Raw genomic sequence first — 22,382 nt, forward strand, 5'->3', positions numbered from 1 at the left:
TCAAAGCATACCATAACCTCATTAGTATTGATATTTCAAAGCATACCATAACCTCATAAGTATTGATATTTCAAAGCAGACCATAACCTCATAAGTATTGATATTTCAAAGCATACCATAACCTCATAAGTATTGATATTTCAAAGCAGACCATAACCTTATAAGTATTAGTATTTCATGCAGACCATAGCCCCATAAGTATTGATATTTATATCAATGCAGACCATAACCCCCTGAGTATTGATATTTCAAAGCATACCATAACCTCATAAGTATTGATATTTCATGCAGACCATAACCCCATAAGTATTGGTATTTCAAAGCAGACCATAACCCCATAAGTATTGGTATTTCAAAGCAGACCATAGACCATAATTATTGGTATTTCAAGGCAGATCATGCCCCCATAAATATTGGTATTTCAAAGCAGATCATGCCCCTTTAAGAATTGTATTTCAAAGCAGACTATGGCCCCATAAGAATTGATATTCAAAGCAGACTATAAGAACCCCACAAGTATTGGTATTTCATGAAGACTCATAACCCTATAAGTATTGGTATCTCAAAGCAGATCATAACTTCATAAGTATTGATTTTGCAAAGCAGACCATTATCCCTTAATTTTTAGCTCATCTATGTTTTGAAAAAAAATTATGAGCTATTGTCATCACCTTGGCGTTGGCGTCGGCGTCCGGTTAAGTTTTGCGTTTAGGTCCACTTTTCTCAGAAAGTATCAATGCTATTGCATTCAAACTTGGTACACTTACTAACTATCATGAGGGGACTGGGCAGGCAAAGTTAGATAACTCTGGCGTGCATTTTGACAGAAAAATGTGCCCTTTTTATACTTAGAAAATTGAAAATTTTGGTTAAGTTTTGTGTTTAGGTCCATTTTATTCCTTAAGTATCAAAGCTATTGCTTTCATACTTGCAACACTTATTAACTATCATAAGGGGACTGTGCAGGCAAAGTTATGTAACTCTGACTGGCATTTGGACGGAATTATGGGCCCTTTATACTTAGAAAATTTAAAATTTTGTTAAGTTATGTGTTTTGGTCCACTTTACCCCTAAACTATCATAGATATTGCTTTCATACTTGGAACACTCGCAAACTATCATAAGGGTACAGTAAAAGGACAAGTTGCATAACTCTGGTTGTCATTTTTATGGAATTATGGCCCTTTTTTGACTTAGTAACTTTGAATATATGGCTAAATTTTGTGTTTCGATCCACTTTACTTCTAAAGTATCAAGGCTATTGCTTTCAAACTTCAAATACTTTCATGCTATCATGAGGTTACTGTACCTGGCAAGTTGAATTTTACCTTGACCTTTGAATGACCCCCCCTCCCCCCGAATTCACCCCTATTTTTTTTTTTTGTTTTTTTGTTTTAAGATCATCTCACAAATGACCACCACACCCTCACACTATACCACTATACTATACCAACCCCAGACCCCCCGCGGAATCCTCCCCCCCCCCCTATTTTTTTTTTTTTTTTTTTAGATCATCTCACAAATGACCACCACACCCTCACACTATACTATACCCCCTACCCCACCCCCCCCCCTCCCAAATTTTTTTTCTGAAACGGTTAAAAAACACAAATATTTATTTTTATTATTATGTTTGAAATACCGTCCAACCATCGCACCCAAGAATACCCCCCCTGCCCCCACCCCCGAATTCCCCCCCCCCCCCCCCTAATTTTTTTTTTTTTTAAGATCATCTCACAAATGACCACCACACCCTCACACTATACCCCCACCCCACCCCCCACCCCCCAATTTTATTTTTTTTTGAAACGGTTAAAAAACACAAATATTTATTTTTATTATATTATGTTTTAAATACCGTCCAACCATCGCAACCAAGAATCCCCCCCCCTTTTTTTTTTTCGCATTTTTGGAAGATAATGTAATAAATGTCCACGCCCCCACACTATACACCCCTCTTCACTCCACCCCTCCCTCCTTTGTGATTGAAAATGAGAGTCCCTTTACCTTTTAAAAGAAAATAGATAAGCGGTCTGCACCCGCAAGGCGGTGCTCTTGTTTATATTTTAAAGCAGACCATAACCCCATAAGTATTTATATTTTAAAGCAGACCATAGCCCCATAAGTATTGATATTTCAAAGCAGACCATAACCTCATAAGTATTGATATTTCAAAGCAGACCATAGCCCCATAAGTATTGATATTTCAAAGCAGACCATAACCCCATAAGTATTGATATTTCATGCAGACCATAGCCCCATAAGTATTGATATTGCATGCAGACCATAGCCCCATAAGTATTGATATTTCAAAGCAGACCATAACCCCATAAGTATAGATATTTCAAAGCAGACCATAACCCCATAAGTATTGATATTTCAAAGCTGACCATAACCCCATAAGTATTGATATTTCATGCAGACCAAGCCCCATAAGTATTGATATTTCAAAGCAGACCATAACCCCATAAGTATTGATATTTCATGCAGACCATAGCCCCATAAGTATTGATATTTCAAAGCAGACCATAGCCCCATAAGTTTTGATATTTCATGCAGACCATAGCCCCATAAGTATTGATATTTCAAAGCAGACCATAACCCCATAAGTATAGATATTTCAAAGCAGACCATAACCCCATAAGTATTGATATTTCAAAGCTGACCATAACCCCATAAGTATTGATATTTCATGCAGACCAAGCCCCATAAGTATTGATATTTCATGCAGACCATAGCCCCATAAGTATAGATATTTCATGCAGACCATAGCCCCATAAGTATAGATATTTCATGCAGACCATAGCCCCATAAGTATTGATATTTCATGCAGACCATAACCTCATAAGTATTGATATTTCATGCAGACCATAGCCCTATAAGTATAGATATTTCAAGCAGACCATAGCCCCATAAGTATTGATATTTCATGCAGACCATCACCTTATAAGTATTGATATTTCATGCAGACCATCACCTTATAAGTATTGATATTTCATGCAGACCATCACCTTATAAGTATTGATATTTCCAGGCGGCATGGACAGCTGCGTGAAGCTGTGGGACGTTACCAAGGTGATCAGAGAGACAGACAAGGACATGGACGCCAGTATACCCAGCTCCCTGTCTGTGTAAGAATGATATCTCTGTACCAATTTAGGTGGTTTTCACATACACACTATTTATTATAGCACGGATTTGGTCTACAAAATGTGCAATAAGTTTAATGAATGCAAAAACATCGTCAGGAATACCTAAATAGTCTAAAGGTTTATATACATGCATGCATGAAGTTGATGTTTTATGTTTGCTAGCTCAGGTTGGTAGAGAGCTGGACCCCAAATGCAAAAATTTAAGGCCTTACCACATACTTCTGTGCTGGTTGGTCATTAATTGTGTTCTACGACCATTCTCACCCTTAGCTCTGAATCTATTAGGACAGTTGTCAGTTACTGGCAAAGTATGTGCACTTTGTTGTGGTCAACCAGCTTTCGAAATTACAAGTTGAACAGTTAAATTAAGAAGCACCATTATACAACCAAAATACCTTTAATCCAAAAAACAAACAGCTTAATAACTTAAAACTTTGTGCTTTCATACTAGATGTGTGGGATTGAGGTTAAGTTCAATGTAGAAAATCCATTCAAAATAGAAAAAGCTTGCCAGCACACTTGTTATCCGCTACTCAGATTTAAAAACTAATTCAAAGCATTTTCAGCAGTCAACAATGTCAATGCCTTTCCTTGTGTATTCAGCAGTCAACAATGTCAATGCCTCCCCTTGTTTATTCAGCGGTCAACAATGTCAATGCCTCTCCTTGTGTATTCAGCAGTCAACAATGTCAATGCCTCCCCTTGTGTATTCAGCGGTCAACAATGTCAATGCCTCCCCTTGTGTATTCAGCAGTCAACAATGTCAATGCCTCCCCTTGTGTATTTAGCAGTCAACAATGTCATTGCCTCCCCTTGTTATGTATTCCAGCAGTCCACAATATCATTGCCTCCCCCTTGTTGTGTATTCAGCAGTCAGCAATATTATTGCCTCTCCCTTGTTAGCTCACCTGTCACGAAGTGACATGGTTAGCTTATGTGACCGTGTGATGTCCGGCGTCCGTATGTGCATGCGTGTGTGCGTCCGTCCATCAACAATTTGTTTGTGTAGACAGTAGAGGTCACAGTTTTCATCCAATCTTTATGAAATTTGGTCAGAATGTTTATCTTGATGAAATCTGGGTTGGTATTGTATTTGGGTCATCTGGGGTCAAAAACTAGGTCACTATGTAAAAAACTAGGTCAAATAATTGAAAAACCTTGTGTAGACTATGGAGGTCGCAGTTTTCATCCAATCTTTATGAAATTTGGTCAGAATGTTTATCTTGATGAAATCTGGGTTGGGATTGTATTTGGGTCATCTGAGGTCAACAACTAGGTCACTAGGTCAAAAACTAGGTCAAATAATAGAAAAACCTTGTGTAGACAATAGAGGTCGCAGTTTTCATCCAATCTTTATGAAATTTAGTCAGAATGTTTATCTTGATGGAATCTGGGTTGGGAATGTATTTGGGTCATCTGGGGTCAAAAACTAGGTCACTAGGTCAAAAACTAGGTCAAATAATAGAGAAACCTTGTATAGACAATAGAGGTCGCAGTTTTCATCCAATCTTTATGAAATTTGGTCAGAATCTTTATCTTGATGAAATCTGGGTTGGGATTGTATTTGGGTCATCTGGGGTGAAAAACTCGGTCACTATGTCAAAAACTAGGTCAAATAATAGAAAAACCTTGTGTAGACAATATAGGTCGCAGTTCTCATCCAATCTTTATGAAATTTGGTGAGAATCTTTATCTTGATGAAATCTGGGTTGGGATTGTATTTGGGTCATCTGAGGTAAAAAACTAGGTCACTAGGTCAAATAATAGAAAGACCGTCAACAATTTGTTTGTGTAGACAGTAAAGGTCACAGTTTTCATCCAATCTTTATGAAATTTGGTCAGAATGTTTATCTTGATAAAAACTGGGTTGGGATTGTATTTGGGTCATCTGGGGTCAAAAACTAGGTCACTAGGTCAAAAAATAGGTCACTAGGTCAAATAAAAGAAAAAACTTGTATAGACAATAGAGGTCGCAGTTTTCATCCAATCTTTATGAAATTTGGTCAGAATGTTTATCTTGATGAAATCAATCTTCATGAAATTTCGTCAGAATGTTTGTCTGGAAAAAATCTGGGTTGGGATTGTAAGAAATCTGGGTTGGGATTGTATTTGGGTCACCTGGGATCAAAAAATAGGTCAATAGGTCAAATATTAGAAAAACCTTGTGTAGACAATAGAGGTCACAGTTTTCATCCAATATTTATGAAATTTAGTCAGAATGTTTATCTTGATGAAATCTGGGTTGGTATTGTATTTGGTAAGTCAGGTGAGCGATTCAGGGCCATCATGGCCCTCTTGTTGTTTATTCCAGCAGTCCACAATATCATTGCCTCCCCCTTGTTGTGTATTCCAGCAGTCCACAATATCATTACCTCCCCTTTGTTGTGTATTCCAGCAGTCAACAATATCATTGCTCCCCTTGTTGTGTATTCAGCAGTCAACAATGTCATTGCTCCCCTTTGTTGTGTATTCCAGCAGTCCACAATATCATTGCTCCCCTTGTTGTGTATTCAGCAGTCCACAATATCATTGCCTCCCCCTTGTTGTGTATTCAGCAGTCCACAATATCATTGCTCCCCTTGTTGTGTATTCAGCAGTCAACAATGTCATTGCTCCCCTTGTTGTGTATTCAGCAGTCATCAATGTCATTGCCTCCCCCTTGTTGTGTATTCCAGCAGTCAGCAATGTCATTGTCTCCCCTTGTTGTGTATTCCAGCAATGAGAGCCCCAGCCTGTTGATCTGCTCTGTGGCCACCAAGACCACCCCTGTGCTGGACATCCACTTCACACGCAAGAACCTCATGCTGGCTGCAGGACCCATGAAGACTTCCTGAGGGCAGTACCAGCATCAGACCAGCACCAGACCAGCACAGACCATGTGTTTGATGTCACTAGACCATGCGAGAGATGAAGGAAGTGTCCTTGCTCCACTGTTCTGTCTGCCAGACCTGTATATGTGTTAGAAGTATTGATTTTCACTTGGTACCCTTTGGTGTTTTAGGTAAACGAAAATTTCACTCGGGTCTTGCGTATGTGAGATGCATAAATTCATGCTGCAAGTGTTTAACAGCGTTCCTGTCAATAATTTTCATGATCTTAGAAAAGTCTGCGAAACGATTATTTTCTCTCCATGTATGATATTAAAGTGGTGATTACTTAGAGAGATGTATTATATTATTATGCTAAGAAAGATGTGAAATAAAGCTGTCATCAATGGGTGTGAGTTGCTGTTGCGAATCAGCCATACTTAAGGCAATGTCTTGATAGTTACAATGTTTCTAAAAATAAGATTTACATAGTTTTCAAAGCTGTTCTCATGTGCCTTATTTTAATTTCAATGTACAACATGTATATGTCACACAGTGTACAGTATTTTTATCCCTTCGAAGAAGAGGGGGTATATTGCTTTGCACATGTCGGCCGGTCGGTCGGTCCGTCCACCAGGTGGTTTCCGGATGATAACTCAAGAACGCTTGGGCCTAGGATCATGAAACTTCATAGGTACATTGATTATGACTCGCAGATGACCCCTATTGATTTTGAGGTCACTAGGTCAAAGGTCATGGTCACGGTGACCCGAAATAGTAAAATGGTTTTCGGATGATAACTCAAGAACGCATATGCCTAGGATCATGAAACTTCATGGGTGGATTGATCATGACTCGCAGATGACCCCTATTGATTTTGAGGTCACTAGGTCAAAGGTCAAGGTCACGGTGACCCGAAATAGTAAAATGGTTTCCGGATTATAACTCAAGAACGCTTACGCCTAGGATCATGAAATTTCATAGGTACATTGATCATGACTGGCAGATGACCCATATATATTTTCAGGTCACTAGGTCAAAGGTCAAGGTCACGGTGACCCGAAACAGTAAAATTGTTTCCGGATGATAACTCAAGAACGCTTTTGCCTAGGATCATGACACTTCATAGGTACACTGATCATGACTCGCAGATGACCCCTATTGATTTTGAGGTCACTAGGTCAAAGTACAAGGTCACAGTGACAAAAAACGTATTCACACAATGGCTGCCACTACAGCGGACAGCCCATATGGGGGGCATGCATGTTTTACAAACAGCCCTTGTTTTTATAGTTTTGGTAAAAGTTATTGTCTGAGTGTTTAACAAGATGTTTTAGAATACACTTATTTAAGTCTTTATTTGTTTTAATGTATGTTGATATTCATGTGCACTTGATATCAATGGTGTTTTGTAAAATCTGCTGTTTGTCTGTTGTTCTTATCAAAATGTTGTATAGCCTACACTTGGCATTAGCACAGGCAAGCAAATGATCTGCATTCATTCATGCATTCATTTTTTTTTTCTATTCTGAAATTAGTTAATGATGCTCTGCAGACTGACATGTTATACGTGCAGTATCGTCATGTAGTCACATATAGAGGACGGGCCACCTGTACCCTAGGTCCCCCCCTAGTGGGATTTTATGACACCTATATCATTGTAAAGCTTAATGTATCCCCCATTGAATGCCACTTGTTGGATGACAAACGGACGCTGGATAAGCCTACATCATGCGATTGATTATCTCCCCCCTGATGTGAAAATATCACGCTTTATTTTCATTTGTACACAAGAGATTATCGAGTCCAAATGAAAAATTTCTCAACATATATTGCTTAATCTAATTATATTGTGAGTTGATGTGTATATTTAAAAAGGAAAAAATAACTCTGAGCTAAACATTACAAGAATTAAGTCCCTTTAATTGTAGAAATACTTCAAAATTGGCCTTTAAAAATAAATAAAATTTTCACTGTTTTCATGCATTTGAATTTTGATTTTTTTTCACAGAAAGTACTGGAAATAACTATGTAGATAGTACCAGAATCCAAAAACACTTAAAGGTATCTTTCTTTGATTTCTAGTTACTTTCAATATGAGTGTTATATGTGACTGCTTTCATTCACTATTTGAATGTACTGCACTATTGCTGATGATTGGAGATGGCGATTGAAATAAACACAAATAATTGATTTATTTTGGGTAAACTTTCTGTCTTTGGAAAATGTTAGCAAATAGTTGTCGGTAATGGAACTCCATACCTCACATTTAGAGTGATTTTCACGACAGATATTTTTTGCAACCGTTCACAGTTTCCGTTTCCAGTGTCAACAACGTGTCGTCTGCTGGAGATAATCATGTTATTCTTAGAAATAAACATTACAGTCGATGTAAGTAGCTTTTATTCGTTTAGTAGTCTTTTTAGTTACATGGTCATCTAAATTCCGCTACTTCGAGCGGTCCAGATCGCTATATTTGATCTAAAATTGACAACAAACTTTCTTGACGGATAAAAAATATTGTTTTGCGTAGGAATGAGGATATTGTTGGATATAAATGTTAGAGTAGTTTGAATGACTCAGTTAAATTTACATAGGATATAATTCATGTAAGTGTATAAAAAATTATCACAATCTGTTAATATGAAGCTAAGTATTCATTATAAAAAAAACTATGGAAACACATTTGGGTCATATTTCAGAAGACATATTATGGTATACTGCCAAAACCCAACAAAATGTATATGATTTCAATTGTTGTAGATTATGTGATGTTAAAAGATTATAATTGATTAACCTGTGTTCTTTCTTTACCAGATTATGAGTGTACACGTTATTGTATGTTTTCAGGCTACAAGAACCAGATACCATGGGCAAGGAACGTCCAGTTAGAATTAAAAGATCAAGCAAGAGAAAATCAGGATCAGCTAAAAATGTTGGCGAAAAGATATGCATTATACACTTTAGACAAAACAAATCTGACACCACTATTAAACCTTTGACTGACAAAACATTTGAAAAGATTAAGAGTGTTGTGACTGAAAGACAGGCTTCAGATGATGAACTCATTCGCCTAGATGACATTTGTTCTTTAGTTCCTGAAAAGGTTAATCAAGATATTCATGGCGTACATAGATGGTGTTACCAAAGCTTTACAAATTCATCTAGCTATCTCAAGAGGAAATCCTGCGATGAATCCAAAATTCAGTATCCTAGTGCATCAAAACGGTCTAGAGTATCCGAAAAATCAACACTCTTTCCATACGAGTGTATATTTTGTGGAAAAGTACGCAAGTCGATCAAAGGAAAGGAAGAACAGCTTACTAAATGTCTCACTGCTACAGCTGAAAATAGTATAAAGGATGCTGCTGATCGAAAGCGTGATGAGAATTTATTATGTAAAATCAGAAATGTAGATCTCATCGCAAAAGAGGTATGCTACCATTCGACTTGCAGGAAAGCGTACACCAGAGCACGGGAAAGCTTAGAGGAAAGTGCTATTGACGACGGTCTCACCAAAGCTCATGCTAATGCTTTTACGTACATATGTGATTACGTAAAGCAATCTATTGTTAAAGGCGGAAATGTAATGCGTATGACGATGTTACGCGAAAAGTACTTGCAGTTCATGATGGATAACAGCCCGGAGTTCTATAACCCATCATACAAAACTGATAAACTAAAGAATAAACTGCTACGAGAATTTCAAGGTCAAATTCAGTTTTGGCAACCAAATTATAGGAGTGAGCTTGTCTACTCTAGCAACATCTTAAAAGGTCAGGCTGTAGAGACAGCATTCGAATTGGCAGCATCCGATGAACGTGTTGTTGAAGATTGCGCCATGATGCTTAGACGCAATATATTGGACTTTAAGGAGGGACAATCATTCAGTGAATGGCCACCAAGGGCATCAAACTTATTGTCAATGTCAAAAAACATGCCTTGTTTATTGGAACATTTTCTTACGGTGCTTTTGTGTGGTAAAAATGACTCGACTGTGTCGAATAAGACCCAGAGACTTGTTAATTCGTTTGGACAAGACCTTTGTCACGCAGTCACCAATGGAAGACTCAAATTGCCAAAACATCTTTTGCTTGGAATGACTTTGCGGCATATGACGGGTAGTGCTGAGATTCTAACTCTCATGAATCATTTTGGACATTGTCAATCCTACTCCCAAATACTAGAATTAGAAACGGCCATGTGCAACAGCACTGTTGGAAGGGAGAATAGTATCCCAGCACCGATATCACCAACTAACAATATTATTACCCATTTATGCTGGGATAACTTCGACCTGAATGAGGAGACTCCATCCGGATCTGGAACTACTCACACTGCACATGGGATTGTCATTCAAGAGAAAGCAGACGACGAAGTTGCAGATGATCCAAGTGAATCCTTGACGCAACCTGCCAAGATAACACGAACTAGATCAGTGGATTATCAACCAGAAAATATCCCAGAATGTTTTCTGTCCAACAAGGCTGAACCAGTTATCAACACATCAAGTATTGCAGTTGGTGAATGCGAGACAGTCGAACTAGCATCAGCGTCAGACTTTGCTTGGTTCATGTGTAGGAAAATTTTACTTCATGACAAACAGTTAGTGCCTAGCTGGTCTGGATGGGTGTCATTAACCACAGGAACGAAACATTTGAGACAGTCCGTTGTTGAATACCTGCCTCCCGTGAATGCTCCTATGACAGAAAATGCTACAGTGCAGAAAGTGCTCCAGGAATCACAAAAAGTATCCGAGTTCGTTGGTCAGAAGTATACATTTGTGACATTTGATTTAGCTGTGGCCAAGAAAGCATACTCTATCACATGGCAGAACCCTGCAATGTATAAAGAGACAATTATTCACCTGGGTGCTTTTCACACACTTGCTTCATATCTTGGGGCTCTTGGGAAACGTTTACGAGGCAGTGGATTCTCAGAAATAGTTATTGAATCGGGTATCTGTGCTAGTGGTTCTTTGGAACAAGTTTTGAATGGGAAACACTACAACAGAGCAATGAGAGTCCATAAGTTGACCTTAGAGGCTTTGGAAAGGCTCCTGTTTGTGGAATTTGTTGCACGTTCTTTCGTTGATGGTGATTATCAGCTTTACGAGACAGCGATAGCGAGTATGCAACAATTAGCCGAATGTCCAGATCATGACAAACTCGCTGAAATGCTCACATATGTCGATTTTGTACAATTCTACCAGAAATATCTGGAATTCAAAGATAATGTGAGACAAGGTCATCTAGGCAAAACAGCCCAGTTCTGGATCGACTACATTGACAAAGTATGGCTCATCCTCACCTTCCTGCGTGCAACAAAGGAGAATGATCTCGACCTTTACGTTACATGTATCCAAAAGATGTGCCCACTGTTCTTTGCGTATGATCACCAGAATTATGCGAAGTACCTGTCAGTGTACCATTTGACATTGATAAATTTAGAGTCAACGCATCCAGGGGCAAGAGACCTTCTCAAACAGAATGGATTCAGTGTCAGCAGGTCAGACATCCCGGGTACAAGGAACGCCGTGGACATCACAATCGAACAGACTATAAACCGACATGCCAAATCAAGAGGAGGAATCATAGGATTTAGCAGAAACTTTGCAGCATACCACAGATGGTGCATGACGAGACATCTTCGTGCTAGCTATGTAGAGGCGACATATGAACTTGCCGAGATGTCAACCACAGATGTCGACAGACACAAGGATAATAGGCAAGCAAACAAAACTGCATCTGAGAGAGACGTACAAAAGGTTTTGACATCGATTGAAAACTTTGTTAATCCCTTCTGTGTTGACAATAAAGATGCACTGTATTGTATATCATCAGGTTCACCGCTGGAAAAAAGAATCTGAACAGAATATACTGGAGGCTAACAAGATTGGTCAGCAAGCACATACGAAGTTTGTGAATGAGCGCTTGGTAGAAAAAACAATCAGTTTCTATACACCACTGCGTAAACAGAAATTGAAAACCTTTGATGACAAAAAGAAACGGAAGAAACTGACGACGTCTCAGAAGAAAGTAGTTGAGATCAAAGCAGAGCGGAATCTCTTCGGACAGCTAGTAATGCTCTCGGAACAACATGACATTAGCTTAGACAAAACCCTCACTTATCCCCTTGGACCGGTTCCCTGGGCACTAGCCACGGCAGATGGTTGTCCTGTGAAAACAGATAAAGCGAAATTGATGCATCGCTTAGAAGCTGGGGTTGACCATCCGGAACGACCAGCTTCCAATCAAGTGATCTACATCTTCGACGGGAATGCCATGCTTCAAGCAATGACAGGGTTGCCAGGAACATTTGAGGAATTAGCAAAGAAAGTCTTCGAGAGCCTTCCAAAATGTGAACGGGTTGATTTTGTAACTGACACATATAAAGAAGATTCAATCAAGTCAACAGAGAGAACACGAAGAGGGGCTTCAGACACATTCCTGATAAAAGGAAGTAAAACAAAATTACCCCGAGATTGGAAAGGATTCATGTGCAACAGTGAAAACAAAACTCAGTTGATTGAACTGCTCCTTACAGAAGGAAGTAAAGACAAGTACGCACCAACACTCCAAAGACGAAGAATTTTCTTTGTAAGTGGTGAAAAGTGTATATGCTTATCCAGTGAAGACGGTGTGAAGACAAATGCTGTCCAAGTCCATGAGCTGTACTCGTCACAGGAGGAGGCTGATACCAGGATTATGCTTCACCTGAAACATGCCGCTGAGGAATACAGTAATAAAACAATCATAGTGCGATCCCCAGACACAGATGTTTTAGTTCTGTTGCTCACATATGTCCAGCAATTAGATGCCATTCAAGTCATGTTTGATACTGGAGTAGGGAACAAAAGACGCCTAATTCGAGTCAATGACATCATACAAAACTGTGGGGCAGAACAGTCTAAGGCACTTCTAGGCCTGCATGCGTTTACAGGTTGCGACACAACCAGCGCTTTCGTTCGCCAAGGTAAGATTAAGCCCATGAAGCTCTTAGAACAGAGTGAAAACTTCCTACCAGTGTTTTGTAGAATGGGAGCTGAGGTAGACATGAAAGAGACTGATGTCAATCTTCTAGAACAATTTGTATGTAAATTGTACCATCCAAACAAACCTGATTATGACGACATCAACAAGCTTCGCGTTGATTGTTTTCGACAAAAGTTCCAGCCGAAGTCGTCAAATGTGTTGACCAACACAGATGGAATCGATCTAAGTCTTTTACCACCATGCCGCTCGTCATTGAAAATGCACATTGTTCGTGCCAATTATCAGTCGTTGATATGGAAAGCGGCCCTTGTACCATATGCTACTACACCAGGTCCCATCGGCAATGGCTGGACAAAAGACGAAAACGAAAACCTGACGTTTCATTGGACGGAGGGTAACATTCTGCCACCAGAATTGTTAGACATTCTGTCTGCGATCCCAGATGATGAAGACAGTCAGAATTCGGATGATGAAGACAAAGGCTCAGACATTGATGACGATGTTGAGTTTGACAACTACATAGATATGATCTTTGATGATGACAGTGATTGATAAACGTTCGATACACAACCCCTGCAATTTATGATTGAATACTGACCAATTCAATGCCATACCTACTATGCTTATGCTCTTATTTGCAAAACCAAGGATAACAAACATTAACATTTACTTAAAGTGTGTAGTTCGAGCTATTCATATTGAAACGTGTGTGTTATGTGCATGTATTGACAATTGTATGTCTGTCTTAGAGACCTTAATTGCAATGCAACGCCATATTACATGATATTAGATTATTGATAATTCATAACATATCGTTTTTATGTGTTGGGTTCAACCACACCCACATTTTTTGTTGTAGTTAAGCAATATTTTGCATCTTTTAAGTGGTATCTTGATAAATAAATAGTTTACAAACATCAAATTGTTAGTTCAACGATTTCAACATAAAAAAGGACAACAAAAAGGGTTTTTATATGCTATATAATGGCATATTTCTGCATTTTAACCCTATTTTTGTATAATCTAATTAATATTCATGAATATGCAAATGAGATAATCAAATTTATTTTTTACCTTATAAATAATAAATACATTGATAATATTTCAGACCTGTTTTTGAGGTGCTATAACCAAAATAATCAATGGTTTTGAATCTTAAACACAACTATGCTAAACATTAAAAATATCGGTGGTTACCATGGAAACACCCCCGCCATTTCCTTATCCAGCGCTACTTTATCATCCAACAACCGGAATGTGTTAACATATACCCTAAGCTTCAAGAAAATATAGGTGTGCCAAAATCCCGCTAGGGGGGGAGGGTTTCGATATTGGGCCCTTGGCCTAATACACATGTTATATGTGCAGTATCTTCATGTAGTCACATAAAACTAATGAATTCACGTAGAATCCTTATCCAAATGCACGGTTTTGTTTAATTTGATACATACAAACTGGTAATAAATAACTGTCATTAAAACAAGGACAGTTACAATACATTCAATATGTCACAAATGAAAGTTGCAACCTAACAACAAAGATAACTGAAGCTTCATGTATTGATACAATTATCGTAATACAATATGACACTAGTGCCTTAAAGGTTGTATCACATAGCTGTATCTGGGCTATAGTTTGTGCAGATACAACTTGAGCAGTTATGTTAATTCATTGTGAAACATGGAAGAAATGTAACTATTTCTAATGCAATTATTTTAATAATAAAGAACAAATAAATGCAGCAGCATTTGTAAGTAAGTAGCTACCCTAACATAAACAATAATTTTGCAATAATAAGAAACATCAGAGTATTTGGCATTCATTGTTAACATGTTGATCCAAACAAATGGAATGACAAGTAAATTATTAATCAAATTAAGGGCATATAAGTGTAATTGTATTGGCTTAAGAGAAGAATATAAAACATGTTAAATGCACGCATTCTTAAAGCTGCTTTGTAACAGATGAGAAAAATGAAAAAAAATATTGTTTTAAATCCATTTAATATTGTTGTCCTCTACAAAGTTTGTTCATATTATGCTCCTGAGGTCAAAATTAGCCCAGTCCTAGAGGTTACTTTTTTACATTTATGTGAAAACAGTACAAAACTAACCATGTTCCAGGGGTCACATAAGTTATATGGATTTATATGTTAATAACTTTAGCAATCTTATTCTCTAAAACCGTAAGGTCTATGGCTTTAGCAATTGGTGTGCGACATTGAATGTTTGTCCCTTACTAAGTTTGTTCAAATCATTACCTATGGTCAAAATTTGGGGTTACTTGCTTATAGTAAAAACTTGTAAATGTTCCAATACTGTCTCAGACATACTGTGTAAAAAAATATGTAAACCAGAGTTATAATACAAATACAATAACTTGACCATTATAGGCTAGTTTAAGTTGATCGATCGAGGCTGTAAGGCCCTCATGTCTGATTAGATATTATATGCGAAGTGTAGGACACACACACGAATGTCTGATAAGATATTATATGCGAAGTGTCGGACACGCACACGAATGTCTGATTAGATATTATATGCGAAGTGTCGGACACACATGAATGTCTGATTAGATATATGCGAAGTATCGGACACACACACGAATGTCTGATTAGATATTATATGCAAAATGTCGGACACACACACGAATGTCTGACTAGATATTATATGTGAAGTGTCGGACACACACGAATGTCTGATTAGATATTATATGCGAAGTGTCGGACACATACACAAATGTCTGATTAGATATTATATGTGAAGTGTCGGACACACACGAATGTCTGATTAGATATTATATGTGAAGTGTCGGACATACGGAAAACACGGCAGTAAGATTCGTACTGCCGTGTTTTCCGTATTTTGTGTGGATGTATGTCGTATTGTTGTACACTATTTTAGATAATTCGAATACTGTTCAAGTGGTTGAATGAATATATTTGTTATATGATTATTTTTTCTTCCTTCTTCGTGACACATTCCTTTATGGTTGTGTAACTATACAGGTATTGATTATTTAATTTAAAATTGAATTTCAAAAGCAAATGTCTGACGTTTCCATTTGCGATTCACGAAAATTGTTCCCGTAAAAAGATGTAATGACAGGGCGGATTTTTTTATGTCGGATATTAAATCTTATAAGGGACTTTTATTAATCACGTTAACTAAACTAAGATATGAACTCGTTCATACAACATATACTCAGAGCTCCAGATAAACCGGTAAGGCACTTAAATCTATTTTAAATACGTTCCATGATTTGTATTGCGTTTTGTTACGTACTGGGCCGATTTTGAATCAATGCGTAAATACGCAGATACGCCTCTTATCTGGAGCTCTGCGATATACTTCACTTGTTTTACAGTATATTCAACTGCATATATTTACGCGCGGTTTCATGGCATGCCGCACTGGAGAACGTTTGCAAGTAAAAATATTAATTATGTATTTATTTTTATAAATATTTCAGCAATAAACACTTTCTGAAATATACCGGTAAATGATAACTGTCACATCTGGGGATACTGTTATGACTTTCACTGAACATGCATATCATATAATGTAAAAAAAAAATGGGTTCTTTGAAGAAACAAATCATAATTAAAATAATGCATATAAGATCTGAGAAAACTACACAATTAGTTTGAACAAACTGCGTTTATTCTCGCACTGACGGGAGCGACTCTTAACCATACCGTTGTGGTTGACCCGGTCTAACTTTACGTGGACTTTGTAAAGGTGGGGCCGAAAACTTGCATATTGAACTTAAATCAACACTGACATCGATTTAGAAGGAGTGAGCTGTAAACTCATATCAAAGCCACACAACTTATTTGGCATAGTAAATTTAAGTATAAATAAGAAAATATCTATGACAATTAGAATATGTCTGGTGGTCACAAGGTAGAAATCTGTCTTTTTTGCGATTTAAAACGTTAAAAAAATTAATCGCGTTTGTCGAAATGGACGTATACGTCTGCAGATTCTTCTTTCGGTTTTAAAATCGGTACCGTTTGAAAAATAATAAATTACTTGCTAACTAGGCTATAGATTTAATTTTATCTGTGCCAATTAGAATATTTCTAGTGGTAACATGGTAGAAATCCGTCTTTTTTTCGCTTTAAAACCTAAAATCAATCGCGTTTGTCGAACTGGACGTATATACGTATAGAAATCCTACTTTCGGTTTTAAAAGCGGTACCGTTTGAAAAATAATAAATTACTTGATAACTAGGCTATATATTTAATGACAATTTTGCACACTTTATAATTGCATATATATGTATTGATTAATATCTATTTCATTTCAAGGTCAGATGCAAAGTTTGTGGCTTTAAACAGTAACGTAAATACATGTACACGTTTTCTGCTTGTGAACTGGTTGGCAATAACGAGAGCATTCTCGGCCCTACGTTTGATCTGTTCCAGCAACAAAACTTGATTAGACACCAAAGACATCGACATAGTGGTGTCAATAGGCTTGAGTTCTGTGAAGGTCTTTCTCCCTTCGCAACGCCCGCAATGCTAAATCGACTTTCAGATCGCTTTCCAGGCGTTGCCTGTGAAAATGTTGCTTGGCTAACACAATACATTTTTATGGAACAGATTTCCGGCCTTATTCTATACTCGCAACCATAAAATTCATAGTTACACGTTTGACAAATACCATGCAAGGAACAGTCATCACACCAAATTTAAGTTATCTTGCATCGTATAAGTTTGTATTGTACCTCGTGTTTCATTAAGTATTGCTTATATGAACATGTATAAATATTGTCAATAAATCGATTTTACTTGTTGATCAAAACAAATCGACCACCGCACATGCACAAACAAGTGTATTCATATTAAGAAACCAATGTAATGAGTTTAAAATACCAAATAAATAATGGTACTAGTCATATAATACATTCAGTAACGGTGTGTATTTGTTAATCACAAATACGCTTGAAGGTTTATCGATTGAAAGAAGCTAAATCAGGAAGTACGCACATGAAATATTTTAGACCGCTGTATTAATCTTTACGATCGAAGAATGAATATGGATTTATGGAAATCAATTTGGTATAGTTTGTAAGGAAACTATATGTGTATAAACACAACATATCAGTGACACAGGTTTAAATACTGAAATATTCAATGGTTACTTAAACACAACATTAAAACATGCATAACTAAAGTGAAAAAAGACATTAACATCTACACGGACATTTATGTAAAACACATGATAACGCGGAAGAGAGGATTTTTGTTGATAAACTTCTGATGTGATACACAGGGAGTATGACAGACATTTGTATTTGTTTACCCAGTGTGATTTACTTGAATGTAAGTGTATGTGTACTTGCTAAAACAAAGGACATAAATGGTGACCGAGAATAACGTAGCCTTAGATATATAGTATATAGTATATAATGGAAAATAACGATAGTATGTTGTTATCTGTTCTTACACGAGCTGGACGATGAAGTGTATAACATTCCAAATCGCAGTGTACACTGAAGATATAAGAGCAAAACATGATCATGATTCGAATTATTAAACACCTAATAATCGATTTCAGCAAACCTACCAGTCATCTGGTATACTAAAAGCTGTCTTAGAGATAAAAGGCGTGAACTTGAGATGTAACTTTTCCTGTACAAAAAGGGTACATAAAAGGCTATACGATACTTACAGAACCTGGATATAGAAGGACACAAGGGACTTACTACCGAATTCACTGCCAGTCTTATGACTTCTCTTGCAACAAACTTTGACACACGCAAGACGCGTAACAAACTAGGGTCTGATGTCATCCTCGAATATGAAACGCTGACGAAATCTTATTTGGAAGGCTCGTCATACTTTCACAATGTTCTTAAAAATGGAGATTTTAAAAATGACAAACACCACATTGGAAACTTTGTCCTCAACCTGATCCTGCCTCTTCCTGTTGTGGGATCTCTAACTGGGGCTAGCCGTAACCGGTTCAGTAAAAGAGTGTTTTTAAATTTGTTTGATGATTCCTTATTTAGGATAGAAGAAGTTACTGCTGGGAGTTTGAGTGAAGGGTTAGGTTTGCCAGAGATAGTTACTGTACACGGACAAAGCTTTCGCATTGAAACACCTGACGAAGATAAGAAATTTATTTTCCACGGTTTTCCAGTCTCAGAACGAGCTTCAACTGCTTTTGCGCATATGGAGCAATCACGTTTGAGTCCGCCATCGTTTGTGAAGCTTAAACTTAATAAAGATTTTAAGTGGCAGCGTCAACTATTTCAACATTGGAATACAAAAGAGTTCCTAACGCAGAATGGATTCATTGATAGAGCTAAGTTTACTGCACAGCTGAAATCACTGTTACAAGACCGTATTTTCGAACATTCTATTAAATGTAAAGACGGTATAGTTCCGGTCCTGCCTCAACCATCGACGTTGAAGACGACATCAATAATTTGTTTTCTACAGATTACGTTGTCTGTTTGCCGTGTCCAACATGGCCGCCACAAGCGAGGAGCTGGAAATATAGAACACGAGTTTGGCCAAGCAAGGGACTGGTGAAAAAGATTGTAAGGGGCGGTTGTCATCTTGTTTCAAAAGGTTATAAAGGAAGCCGAGAATCGAAAGAAGAGTTCATTTTTTCATTTTCTCTTTGCGATAAAATGCTGTCCAAATCTCTCAGTCTGAATCAGAAAAGATGTTATATGTTGTTCAAATATATTTTTAAATTCCATATCAACAAAGTGCCAAGAGGTCTTGCTAGTTTTTTTTGCAAAGTAACATTTCTCTGGCTCTGTGAAACGAAACCAGCAGAAGAATGGAAGGATGAAAGTCTTTTAGAATGTCTGATATTGTTGTTAGGTCAACTCAAACGATATCTTCAACACTATTATCTGCCACATTACTATATCCCAGACTACAACTTGGTGGCGGATATGAAAAAGTCAGATATAGATGTTTGTGTACGAGATTTGGAAAAAGCAATGGCAGAACCATGGCAGATCATTCTGAAATTAACAGAAAAGCATCGTTTTCGGTGGCTTTCAAGAGACGTTTCGCTCTCAGATATCTTAAAAAAAGTGAGTTCGGGTGTAGAAAACCCATTCTTTGAAATCAAGAATTATTTGTTATCATTTTTTAATGAGATGCTGGACAAAGGCGAAGGCTTGCTTGTTCTTTCTATAATTTCCAAACAATGGCACTGGGCCTCTTATATTCAAGTCGATACTGATATTTACATTCGTCATCTGGAAGAGATGATTGCCTACCTTGAAGGGAGTGGTGATCTTGTATGTCTTAAGGCTCTCTTAGCAAACTTATATCATCAACGTGAAGTGGAGAGGGGAGGCGGGAATGAAGGTATGAAGAGTTGTTTTATATACAAGGACACCCTTTATGCTGCCAGATCACACACTTGGATATACGCTTGTTTCTACGACCTATTATTCTATCTCCAAGAATATGATTTAATAATTAAGGACTTTATACAAAATATAAAAGAAGATATTTTGTATACGCCTGGAATGTATTCTTCAATAACGACTTATAACAGGTTTACGACCCAAGATTTTGCAGAAATGCTAGGGCATGTACTGTTTCCTACGACAGCATATATACTATATCAAGTTGTACGCGCGTACGAAGCCTTGTCTCAGACATCGAAAACCTTATATAAACAATGGCTGTACAACAATGAAGCAAGAAAAGCATTGAATCACCTCAAAAGATGGACAAAGAGAAAATGTCAAATGTATCCAGAACTGTTCGATGACCACCTTTATTTTCTCGTTGGAAAAGCGTCGGAAATGGTCGGGGATATGGAGACTGCGGAAGTATTCTTTAAAGAGACACTAAGCTACGGCATATCATTTGTTTGTATTGAGCCCGAGCGAGTTCCTGTTGTGCCCCCGTATCGGCTACAGATTCTCAAAGGACAATTTGATTGCAAGCTATTGCGGTTTCAGCCGTACAGAAAAGTGAAGAAACGGTCAAAGCAACATGATACATTTATATTTAAGGCTGGTATTGCAAGAGTTGGAGAATACGTACATTATTGAAAATATCAATCAGTTTAGTACATGTATTTAAAGCTTTATGCAGTAAAACGGTAAATGATGTAGACTAAAGACAAATCATAGTCCCATAACACATGTTCATCAGAAGTGACGCTCAGAACATGAAAAACGGACAAATACACGGGGAAAATGAAGTTCAAGGAATTCATAAAGGCGAAATGTTTACTTATATTTTATATGCAGCTGTCAGTTTTTGTGCAAAATAATTGAATAAGAAATTGTATTGCATATTTCTTGTTAATAGATCATGTCCTAAATATGGCAAAACACAATATAATATTGATGACAATATGTGGGAGATGTATCTTTTGGCAGTTTATCTGAGGTGAGGATTGTACACTTAGGCAAACACTAAAGATGTTTCACTGCAATCGATTTCTGATGTTGTATTCATATCATTTATCTCTGTTCAAATTTCTACTGCGAAATATTTTTCAGTGCGACTGGTCATAATTCAGTTAAACATGCACTACTCAAAGCTTTCTTTCTTAGAGGTGTGCTAGAAACCGTATTTTCTGTTTAAATGAATTTTCTCAAAGTTATAGATCTTTCGTGATTGTGTTAATTTTGTTCTTAAATGTCTACCATGTAGACAGTTTGGGTGGCATATAATTTGCCGGTAAAACTCTTTAACAAGTGCTTTCAACTAAAAGTTATAACAAATAATGGATTACATTTAGCAGTTTGACAATGTATTGGTACCTACTTATTGTTTTTGAATAGTTCTTGCTGTTTGAGTTGGTAAAATAATTTCATTTCTTAAAGTTAGTTAATATTTAAATAGAAACTACTCGCAAACATAATATGTTTTTAAGTTCCTGCTGCACACTTTTCAATAAACAAATTAATCAGTTATGGCATGTAACAACTCGTATTGTTGTATTTTATGAGTAAGACTTGGATTGACATAAATTTTGGATAATCCTTTTCAATTAATGAATGGCCTATGTCGATGGAACGATTGTTTATTATGACCGTGAATACATTTAACATTAAATTTACTTTGTGATTTCTGTTAAAATGTAAATACTAACTCAGTAAACTTTCCTCAATCTTAAAATAGCTAAAACCTTGCATATGAGTTAGCATTTAAAGAGTTTATGACGCATTAGGAAATTAGTTTAAACATATAGTACCTAACAAGGCGACTACACGTAAAACATACTTTTTGTGAAATACAATTAAAGAACATTATTATAACCAGACACTGCTTAATATATATATAATGTTGTGTCAAACCCCATCAAAACTGATTATCGTTATTGTTATAATTGCTGATAACCCTTACCCCGTGTGAACATATAACTTAAACATCATCAACACTGTGAGTTTACACTGTCAACGTCTTCCCACCAACGAACAGCGTCAC

General features: G+C 37.1%; 2 protein-coding genes across 2 annotated transcripts in view; both read left to right on the top strand.

Annotated features, from left to right (window-relative positions):
* LOC127847149 (transcription initiation factor TFIID subunit 5-like) overlaps window positions 1-7,378 on the top strand; it is a 65,230-nt gene extending 57,852 nt beyond the window's left edge. Inside the window, exons 17-18 of the mRNA XM_052378848.1 lie at window positions 3,035-3,131; window positions 5,869-7,378. Of these exons, the coding sequence (XP_052234808.1) occupies window positions 3,035-3,131; window positions 5,869-5,986 (215 nt within the window). The 3' untranslated portion in view covers window positions 5,987-7,378. The remainder of the gene's footprint in view (window positions 1-3,034; window positions 3,132-5,868) is intronic.
* A 9,463-nt stretch (window positions 7,379-16,841) lies between these two features.
* Window positions 16,842-21,304, top strand: LOC127848026 (uncharacterized). Its single transcript, XM_052380311.1, has 3 exons — window positions 16,842-16,859; window positions 18,636-19,009; window positions 19,339-21,304. Exons 1-3 carry the CDS (start codon window positions 16,842-16,844, stop codon window positions 20,993-20,995), a joined length of 2,049 nt encoding a protein of 682 aa, XP_052236271.1. The 3' UTR covers window positions 20,996-21,304.
* Window positions 21,305-22,382: the final 1,078 nt, after the last annotated feature.

Source organism: Dreissena polymorpha, chromosome 10, assembly GCF_020536995.1.
Source record: "Dreissena polymorpha isolate Duluth1 chromosome 10, UMN_Dpol_1.0, whole genome shotgun sequence".
NCBI classification, from domain to species: Eukaryota; Metazoa; Mollusca; class Bivalvia; order Myida; family Dreissenidae; genus Dreissena; species Dreissena polymorpha.